Source organism: Crocodylus porosus, unplaced genomic scaffold (assembly GCF_001723895.1).
Source record: "Crocodylus porosus isolate Cpor-Errol unplaced genomic scaffold, CroPor_comp1, whole genome shotgun sequence".
Taxonomy (NCBI): Eukaryota; Metazoa; Chordata; order Crocodylia; family Crocodylidae; genus Crocodylus; species Crocodylus porosus.
Window position 1 is genome coordinate 91,341,710 of NW_017728947.1, and position 10,740 is coordinate 91,352,449.

The 10,740-nt window shown below is 45.2% G+C and overlaps 1 protein-coding gene across 1 annotated transcript in view; it reads right to left on the reverse strand.

Moving 5' to 3' along the window:
- Positions 1–10,740, reverse strand: part of LOC109321720 (alpha-1-antitrypsin-like) — a 19,239-nt gene that overhangs the window by 6,103 nt on the left and 2,396 nt on the right. Inside the window, 2 exon segments of the mRNA XM_019552460.1 lie at positions 2,400–2,681; positions 4,312–4,968. Coding sequence (XP_019408005.1) covers positions 2,400–2,681; positions 4,312–4,951 — 922 coding nt within the window. The 5' untranslated portion in view covers positions 4,952–4,968.

The following is a 10,740-nucleotide window of genomic DNA, read 5'->3' on the forward strand; positions in this document are numbered from 1 at the left end:
TCAAGATCCTTTTCTGCCTCTGCACTGACGAGAAGGGAGTTCCCCAGCCTGTAGGTATGGTGCTGGTTCTTCCTCCCCAGGTGCAGTACCTTGTACTTGTCAGTATTGAATCCCATCCTGTTCTCATCTGCACCCCCTTGTAACCTGTCTAGATCTAGTTGCAGCCTGTCCGTCTCCTCCAGCATGCCCACTTCTCCCCACTTCTTAGTGTCATCCACAAATTTGAACAAGGTGCTTTTCACCCCCTCATCCAAGTCACTGAAGAAGATATTGAACAGTGCAGGCCCAAGGACCAAACCTTGGGGGACCCCATTGCCCACACCCCTCCAAGTCAAAAAAGACCCATCCACCACCACTCTCTAGGTATGGCTCTCCAGCCAGTTTGCGACCCATCTGACTGTGTAGGCATTGACACCACAGTCGCCTAATTTCTTAATAAGAATGCGGTGAGACAGTGTCGAAGGCCTTCCTAAAGTCCAGAAAGACTACATCCACCGCTACACCTGCGTCCAAGGATTTTGTTACCTCGTCATAGAAGGCCACCAGGTTGGTCTGGCAGGACCTGCCTCAAATGAACCCATGTTGGTTGCACCTAAGCGTGATCTCCCCTGCTGGCCCCTTGCAGATGTGCTCCTGGATAATTTTCTCAAAGAGGTTCCCTAAGAACAAGGTAAGAAAATGGGCCCGTAGTTTCCTGGGTCCTCCTTCCTCCCTTTTTTGAAAACAGGAACCACTTTGGCCCTTTTCCAGTCCTCTGGCACCTCGCCAGAGCACCATGAGTGGTCATAAAGCTGTTCCAGGGGTCCTGCAATGACATCTGCTAATTCTCTCAGCACTCTGGGGTGGAGATCATCAGGACCTGCTGACTTGAACACGTCTAGACCCACCAGAAGTTCCCTGACTAGGTCCTCACTGCCCCTGGGCCTGGCAGTACCTCCCCTGGGTCCGTTGGGGATCCCCTGCTCAAAAAGATGGAGGCAAAGAAATTGTTAAATATTCGCCTTTTAGTTAGTGTTCGGTCATGTGATGTATATTTCTTTGTGTCTTTCCACATAAGTCAGTCCTATCATCATTTATTCTTCTCTCTTTTTTGTGATCCCCACATTCTGTTGACATATATCTTATGTCTACAACTAGGCACAACATTGCAGCATGGGTACATGCTGAACAGTGATATCAAGTAAGGAACAGTCAGCTTATTGGTTCCATACCTCTCTCTGCATGACCCAAAATGTTATTGTAGTATTTCTCCTGCAATATTGAACTGCAAAATTAGAAATAACATACTGCATACTGTGTGTTTTTCAACAGGCTGATTTCCATTTGTCTCTGACTATCCATATATTTGGAATATTTTTCCCCAATGAATTAGTTTTATATTTTTCTAGGCTGTCTTAGTACCACGGCTTTTACTGAAGTCCCGACAGATATATTCATTCTGCTTTCCCTTTGTCTCCTAATTCTGCAATATTCTGAAAAAAATATATTGAAACATGATTAAGGCTCTCTGCCATGCCATAGGTTTAAAATAATAAAACATGGTGATTATTTTCAGTTCATTTTGCAGTTATGTACTTACTGCATCCCATCCAAGAATATGGGAATATTCTACAATTATGAAGGGAAGAAGTTTGACAATGTTTCTGAGAGGCAGGTAAAAATTATGCCATCTGTTTAGACCAGAAATTCTCCTTAACCACAAACTCATGCTAAATATTATGTCATAGAAACACAGGGCTGGAAGGAATCTCAGGAGATCATCTAATCCAGAAATCAGCAGCTGATGGCCTGCAGGCTTTATCCAGACCCTGGAGCCATTTAATCCAGGCCACAGATATGGGGCTTTGGCAGAATTCAGCAGTGGGAGCTTCTCTCCTGCTACTGTAGGGACAAATGGGAGAGGTGGTGGCAGCTGCCAGGTCCTTGCACCCACCCATGCCCCCGATCTCTGACCTGAGCTGGATCTTTCTCACTCACATCCTGAAAAGGTTGCGAAGCACTGATCTAGTCCACCTCTCTTCACTGAATCAAAATCAGGTGTACTACACTATATCTGAGAGAGATTTGTATAACCTGTTTGTAAAAACCTCAAGTAAAGAAAATAGGATTGTAGCTTAGACCGGTGGCTTAATACTCCTAGTGCTAGAAAGTTTTTCTTGATGTTTGGCCTAGATATTGATCTATTACAGTGAATTCTGATGGTTCAGAGTTTTTAGTGACATCCACTTTATTTTTGTTTAGCATTTTAAATCAATTTGTGCTTTATATCCACAATTATATAAATTAGATTATAGCCTTGTTAGTCAATATTGAGCTGCTTAATTAAGGTACCTCAGGCGTTGATTTGTTGTGCAATTTTATCTTAATTTACAGTATATCATCATCATCATAGCATTTACTGAAGGATTACCTTTTACTGAGCATTTTTTTCCATTTGAATAAAGTTTCTCTTGACAGAGCATCCTCCACTTGCTTCATTTTCCTTTTATCTGGCAGAACGAACAATGCAAAAGCATTTCCTTTGTAAGGTATTTGTACCACTCTGCAAGACAGCTGCTTATCATGGTAGCTTTTATACCCGCCATCTCGGTTCATCATTTTAACTTTCACTGATGTTCCATCATCCAGAAAAAAGTGACCTTCTCTGGTGGAGTCTGGGTTAAATGGATCTTCCCAGTGTGCTAGGACAAAGAAGGAGGATGCAAAAGAATGGATGAGTTGAACATAAATATGGATTGTCACTATTGTTTCTGAGAATTACATACATTAAATGAATATCAGTGTTTGCATTAAACCTGTAGTTTTGAGGAAAACAAAGCAACAGTGGGGTTAGTAATAGATTATTCTGCTGCTAAGCTGAGGGCCCTGTATCTGTGATCAAAAGCTCTATAGAGGTGCTGTCACTTAAAGGTAACTAATAAAACAAATATGTTTCACGCTTTACAAATTTACTTATGGTTAATTATCAAATGTAAGACCAATCACCCAAAGGAAACTTGAGTGCTCTGCTGAAATGTCCATTATAATTCACTTTCTATCATGTTCCACTCACATTGAGGCCCAGGGAGCTCATCATTAGACTGAAAGAGAAAGACATAATCTTACAAATGTGTTTGTATATATCCTCTTGTCTGTACAAACATTGACTGGTATTAAATGGCTTGAATAAACATAGAGAATTTACCTCCTAACCCTGATGTATTGAGTGTTTGCTTTCCATTTGAATAGAGAACTCCACTTTCTCTGTCACTTCCTGTCTGATGTACTTCTTTCATGTTATCCTGGACAGGATTTACAGTGTCTTATTCCTGAAGGTTTCTTGAAAATGATAATGATATAATACCTTTTTTTCTTAAAATGTATTTACCTACTAAAAAGTCTCTCCTAGTGTTCATAGGACTGTATGGAAAATTTGTGCATTAGAGAACAAAACATATTTTGCATTTTAAATGAAACAATTAAAAGTATTTTTAGAACTATTAACTAGGATAATAAAAAACAGGTAAATCACTGTAAACAGATATATCAGTGTAAACTATCAGACAGGTGCATATGCAGTATCTCTTACCAGAATACATATGCATCCATCTGATTATATCAGATTGTTTAAAAACTAGTGGGTTTGTTTCCTTCCATTTATTTCTTGCTGCATCATTAAAAAAATCTAATCAGGTCGGAATTCAAATCTGGATGTTAAATTTAGCTCCTAAATTAATTACTGGACATCCAGATAAGTATTGTTTGATTAGTGGAGATGTGGATTACCACTGTCGCCCAAGGGCACTGTATGTATTCAGCACTTCTAACCAAGATACTCTGACTTAAGATGTCTACATAGGGATTTAAGAGTGGGATACTGGTTTAACAATTTGGGCAGCATTCTTCATGTAAAGACATTCTAGATTGGCCATTTAACTCCTTAGTTAATCTCATACACTGATGTTTGTTATTGTACCTTAATTTAAAAGAAATGTGTTGCTCAAAATGGGGAGCACTTTAATTAAAGTGGTTTCTGGGCAGGTGCTCTAATTAAAACACTGCAGTGTCATATATATTAAGCCCATGCACATTTAAAAATGGTCACAGGATGATTTATCTAAATCTCATTCCACTAGGTTTCATTAAAGCACCCCATGACCATTTTTCAATGCATGGGGACTTAATACATATGACGCAGTGACGATACTGCAGTGTTCTCATTAGAATGAAAGCAGACTCAATTAGTCTAAGAAGAATGCATTGGAACACATATATAGGCAGCCTAAGAGGATCTATTTGAATTAATATCTTCATCTGTGCAATATGCCTTACCTTTAAAGAAAATGTAGTTGACAAGAACCAATAAAGTATCTTGATTAAGGTCCTTAACTAAGTTGGTAATTTTCCCCTGAGTTTTGTTCATTATGTAATCATTGATCTGCTTTTTAGCTTTTGCGAGATGTTCAGGATCCTCAAAGTTACTGGCAAAAACTTTAGAATCATAAAATTTTTTTACATCATCCACAAACTTTTGGAGGAGGTTCAGATGCACATCTACAAAAAGGGCATTTCCCATGCTCAGCTGGACTTCACTGTCAGGACTGTTCAGCAACTGAATGAGATGATGAAAGCCATCATGGATCTCTTGCTCTTCAATTTCTGTCAGGTTAAAGGTGAGGGCTTCCAGAATCTGATTCCGAGTGGCAGATTTTGCACCTCGTGCCAGCATTGCAAAGGCAGCAGAGATGCTTAGAGGAGAGAAGAAAACATTCTTGCCAGCTGCCTCTGATGATGCCTGCCTGTAGAATCTGAATGCAAAGTCAGCATTGCTTGGGGCTATCTTGTGACAGAGCATGTTTTCACCTGTGACATTGCCTTCAGCTTGGAAATGCTCCTCTGGGGGATTTAGTTCTTCCTGACAAAGGATGCAATACCCAACAAATAACAAACACAACGAAAGAGTGGACTTCATTCTGGCTTTAAATTATTCTGTTAAAAAAAGAAAAACCATTAGCAACCATTCGATCTACAGAATGGGACTGTTAAAATTATTCAGTTTTCCCTAGAGCAAATGAGTACTGCTGTTTACATTGCAGATGTTGATCTGTACCGTTGCTCAGTTTTACTGCTACTTGAGTATATAGAAATGCTTTTCCCTTTTGTCCTTCAGACTAGTCCTCAGTTTCTCTTCCTATCTCTCGTCCATGTCCCTTCATCTCCATAAACTTCCAGCCAACTGGAAACTTAATGAAAAATAAGCAATCTACTCAGGCTACCTTAGTGTGAAATGTCTCTGAGGGAGGCTTAAAAAACCCAAACCTGCTACATGTAGCAGCAGCAGGAGAAAAAGAATTCCTCCCAGCTCTCTGTGGCTACTAGCAAGGCCCAGAAGCTTGGGAAATACACACAGCAGAGCATAGTCATAGCTACTCCTAAATCACCCCAGACCAATGCCTGTCCAACCTCTTCTTAAATACCTCCAGTGACAGAGATTCCTCAGCTTCCCTAGGCAGTTTGTTCTGCTGCCTTACTGTTCTTACTGTGAAGAAGTTGATATCCATCCAAACCTGCTTTGCTGCAACTTGAAGCCATTGGTCCTCATTTCCTCATTTCCTGTCTGCCCCAAAGGGAAGCACCAGGCCCTGTGCAGTTCAGAGGCTGTGCAGGCAGCCCCTGCAGGCAGCCTGGTGGCAGCCGTGTAAACTAGCTCCAGTGAAGGAAAAAAAAAGGGGGCAAGCCTGACTTTTTTTTTTTATCCCTGGAGCCTGCCTGCCTGCTTGGGCCCAGTGCTTCCCGCCACAGCTGTGGTGTCGCCTGGGACCCCTGGGCTAGGTGCCTGCGGGGAGGTGCTGCCTGGGGGGCACCACAGCCACTGCAGAGGGAAGCACCAGCCCCCCTGCAGCTCAGGGACCTCTCGGCCCACCGGCAGCTCACCCTCCCCTTCCCACTGCCGGAGTGGCAGGTAAGCATCAGGCCCAGCTCTTGTGTACACACCACAGGGGCTTACTTTGGTTTAATTGTCCCTAAATTGAAACGGTGTTTTTAAAAACCCACCACTTCAATTTTGGGAGAATTAAACTGAACTAAACCCCCATGGTGTGTGCAAACAGCTTTTGTCCTGAGTTAGGAAGGGAAAAATTTCTTATGGTGCAGACACAGGGAGTAGGAGAGGCAGGAGGAGTCATAAACTGAATCTGACCCTAGATATTCATCCTATGCATTACTAAAGCTGTCACTGTGGAAACTGGCATGGTGCAGAGTATTAGGTCCCTGTCTGAGGGGTAGAGGAGTGCTGTGTGGGTTTGATACCTATGCAAGACAACTATTCTGGGGACCCTTTTTCAGCCCCACCTTATACTAGTATGCTCCATCACTGAGTATGCCCAGGGACAAGGCTCATCACCAGCTGTGGGGCCTGGAAACAATCACTCTTTTAGAGAAAAACACCATAAAATAAAGTGGGGGGGGGGAGGGGAGGTGTTTCAACAACAGGTGTGGAGGATAATATGGACCTCACTCTCAGGCATGGGAACATGTGATGGGCCAAAACTGGTCCCTTATATGTCCAGACTCATCATTTGCACAGAGAGATGCAGTAACAATGAATTCAGAGGAGTCTCACAATCACACACACATTTTCTTTTTTAAAAATTAGGCCCTTAACTTTCTCTTAAACAAATTACTAGTAAATAGCTGGTTAATCTTATACATTCAGCATACAGACTGACACACGGTATGTGTTTAGGTAATGTTAGGTGTCCAGCATCCCAGGATACTCCTGGGTGCCTCCTAGTCAGATTGAGTGGGGATACCAGGCAATGCTGAGCATAGTGAGCACTGGAGCCCCAGAGCACTCTACGGCCACAGTGCTGCCTGGATCAGTTTGCTGCTCTCACTGGGCAGAGTGAGTGCCCTGGGAACGTGAGCACTGCATCTCTGGGTTAAGAGCCCCTCCAGACCCCCTTACCAGGATCCCCTGCAGCTGCACCCTTCACCAATGGACAAGGTGGCAATAGGATCCCCTGGTCCCTGCCAGACAGCCCAGCCTGTGCCCTCCCTACTCTGCTGGCTCTTGGACCCTGGCCCAGGCATTGGAGTGCTGCACTACTACGAGTGGGGTCCAAAACCACTGGCTCCCTGCTGCCCCAGGGTAGCAGCAGCAGCAGCTTGGCACTACTCTCAGGTCAGGTTCCATGTCCTGCAGAAAGAAGGAGAGGTAATGAGAGTGGAGACTTTTCCCAAAATCAGTAAAACTTCATTTTATTTTCATTCTTTGCCATTAAGACAAGACTCAGAGAAAGCAATGTTCATTTTTACAAAGATAACATGTCTCCCAGAGAAGAAAAACCCTAAATTGAAAATAGAGGAAACATGGGAGAACTGAAAAAGAAGGAATAAAAGAAAACAAAAGTCCAACAGACAGTACTACCCTCTATTCAGAGAAAACAAGTCTTGATCTTTTTGGTTAAAGTCTTAATAGATTTGTGGCGTTTGCTATTCCCAGGCATAGTCTGGGCTGGCTCATTGCTTCTGCTGGGCAGAGTGGGCAAGCTCCAGGGCTGCAGAGCTCACTTTGCCCAATGGGAGCAGCTGGCAAATCTGGGTGGCAGCAGGAGGGACCATGGCTTCTGGGAAGTCCAGGGCTGCAGTGCTCGCTCTGCCTGGGGAGAGCAGCAAGCCAGTCTTGCCTCTAGCTCCGAGTCCTGTCCTTACTCACCAAGCCTGTACTGGCAAGCCAGAGCTATTCACATGAAGGATGGTCAAGAGAAGGTTTTTCACCTTAAGGTGTGACCACTCCACTAAGCTGATTAATATTTGTGCGGCTTACAGTGTAAGGTATAACAAGGATCTAAGTAACAAAAGAAATAGCTGTAGTGTAAACTAGGATGTGAACATACAGGCTTTCTACAGACATTACAGCTAGCAGCATGGGAGTTAGATCAAGTTAAAATTAATCTCTGATCTAAGGTGAATTGGGGTGGGTGAAGGGATGAATGGGATGGGGGACTAGCAGGAGGGCTTCTGGGGACTAGGGGGCTATCAGGGTTGAGGAGGGCTCAGGGGATTGGGGAGGGAGGGGTTGGCAGGATCGGAGAACTTCTCTGATCCCATCAACCCCCCCCAGACCCATCAACCCTCCTGAATGCCCCACAACTTGTCCTGATCCTAAAAAATGCTTTTGGGTCTAGTTTTACTGGCATTCAGCAGTCCCAGGTGCCTGGCTGAAGTAAGTCAAGGTAGGGGGAGGGGCAGGGAGTTGGGGGGGGGGCTGGCAACTTTGGGAAGGGTGTTGGTAGGATCGGGGAGGGTTAGTGGATCTGCAAAGGGGTTTTGCTGGCATCTCTCCCCCCTAGGACTAAGGGGTATTTTTAGCCCCCACAACTCTCCCCCAGTCCCACATGAACAGCCCTTCCCAGCAACCCAACCCTCCCATCCCCCCCGCTTCTCCCCCCACCCCAACTTATTTCCATCGGCTCCCGGCACTGGCGAGCATAGAGAAAAATGGCACTAGGAGTGGCTTGCAGGATGGTGGGGTTGGCACGCTTGGGGTGGGGGCTGGCTGGTTTGTGGGGAGGGGAGGGCTAAAAATAGCTTGGTGCCAAGTACAGGAAAAGCACAGCCTTGGGGCTGGGGCCAGTGGTTGCGCTTTTCCAGCTACAAGAGCTGCACTGGAGATGTATACAGAAATTCAGTTGGATTGCTTCAGACCTACCCAATCTAATTTAGTGCACCTCCCATGTACAGTTAAGTCAGACTGGATCAGCCATTTCTTGACTAATTCAACCTTTCTGCAATTTCTGTACAGCTTTCACTTAGATTGACCTAACTATTAGGGCTGTGTGAGTCTTCAGATCCCGCTTCGAATCTGGACCTGCTTTGGATGCTTCAGCGTCTGAATCAGTACTTCTGAGTTGAAGCGGGATACCAGTAATAGTGTCCAGAGCAGGTCGGGGGCATCCGAAGCACTTTGGACCCACTTTGGATGCTCTGGAGCTGCTTTGGATATTTTGAGGGAATTAGAAGAGGAAGGGGGAGCGGGGGATGGGGGGGAAGACTGACGTCTGTAGGTAGCCAGGGAGAAGGATTTCTCCCTGGCTACCTTTCCAATGGCAGCATCTGTGGGATGGGACTAAAAAAAGTAAAAGCCCCTGTTTCCAGGCCTTCTGTGCCTTTTGCAGCTCCTTCCCTATCAGCAGCTGGGAGAGAGAGGAACGCTGCGACTGAGACCTGCCTGCTGCTTTTTCGTGTTATAAAGGAGTGGTTAGGATTTGCTTAACTTAGCTGAGTTTAGCTTAGCTATTCAATTTTTTTAGTAGTATTACATTTCATTTATTTCTTTGAAGTATTTTATGGGAACTTGTTTTGGAAACTTTGCAAAAAGATAGTTGTGTTTTCCCGGCCAGTGTTATCTATCACTGAGCAGGGAGGCACAGAGTGCTTGCTTGCATGTGCACACACACGCACACATGTACACACTCATGCACATACATAGAGACCCAGAATATAGAAAAAAAATCACAGTTGAAGAAGACAGATATTTACAAGACACCAATAATATATTGAGACACAAGAACACATGCAAAACATTTCATTCACACCACAAGATAGACAATATTGTGAGAGCCAGAAAGAAGACACACAAATAATTTCATTCACAGCACAAGACAAGATAGACAATATAGTGAGACCTACAAAGAAGACGCAATTTCATTCAGAACAGCAGAGACAATATAATGAGAGCCAGAAAGAAGACACACAATTTCATTCACAGCACAAGATAGCCACAGATATTCACAGGAGAACGAGACAAACAGATATACAAAAGGATTCACACACACACAGACCTTTTGCAGCACAGGAAAGATCATTATGAAGTGTGCTAGAAAGGCAGGTGCCAGGTCTTCTGGAAGGGGAGGCAGAAGGAGTAAGGAGAGAGCTAGAGCTGCAAGCCCCCCCTCCCCTCCAACACAGACACATTTTGTTCCTGAGCAGTCATCACATCAGTGCTGCCAGTGGAAGCCAGGCAGCGGAAGCAGTGTCTGCACCTAACGCCCCTGCACCTGCACCACCTCCGCTCAATCCAGAAGTGGGCACCAGCAGTGGAATCACTTTCTCCTCCACCCCAATTTCAGCTCTCAGTGTGAGCCTCCCATTGCCAGAGGAGGAGCTGGAGCTGGAACCAGGGATGCTGAGAGCACTGGCTCAGGCAATTCTGGGGACTGAGGGGGAATAGAGTTTGTGCTCCACACCCCTCATGTTTCCCCTAAACCCAGGTCTCCTCTGGAAAGCAGCACCTCGGAGGAGGCTGAGGTTGTGGAGGCAAGTGGCTCAGTTGAGGCAGCTCCTCCTGCTGTTCAGCCTCAGCCTGCTGAGAAGGGGGAAGAGGCAGGATCCTCACCCTCAACCCAGAAGTGGGGGAGTAGTGTCGTGTGGGATCATTTTGAGGTGGCAGATGATGCCAGGTTTGCCATCTGCCAGCACTGCTGAAGGCACATGAGCCGTGGCAAGGATATGAGGCACTTCTCCACCATGGCCATGCTGCTGCATCTGAGGAGGCACCATCCCCTTGCCCTTCTTTCTGCTGCTCAGCCTGGCACCAGTGTGAGTGTACCAAAAGGGAAGTCCCCCGCTCGCTCCAAAGCCCCCTTGCCCCCAAAGCAGAGGCAGGCCGCCCTGGACCAGTGAGGGAAACGTGGACAGAAAGGGGGGTACGTTCCCAAGGTGTGCAAGATCACCCAGAGCACTGGGGAGATGCTTGCT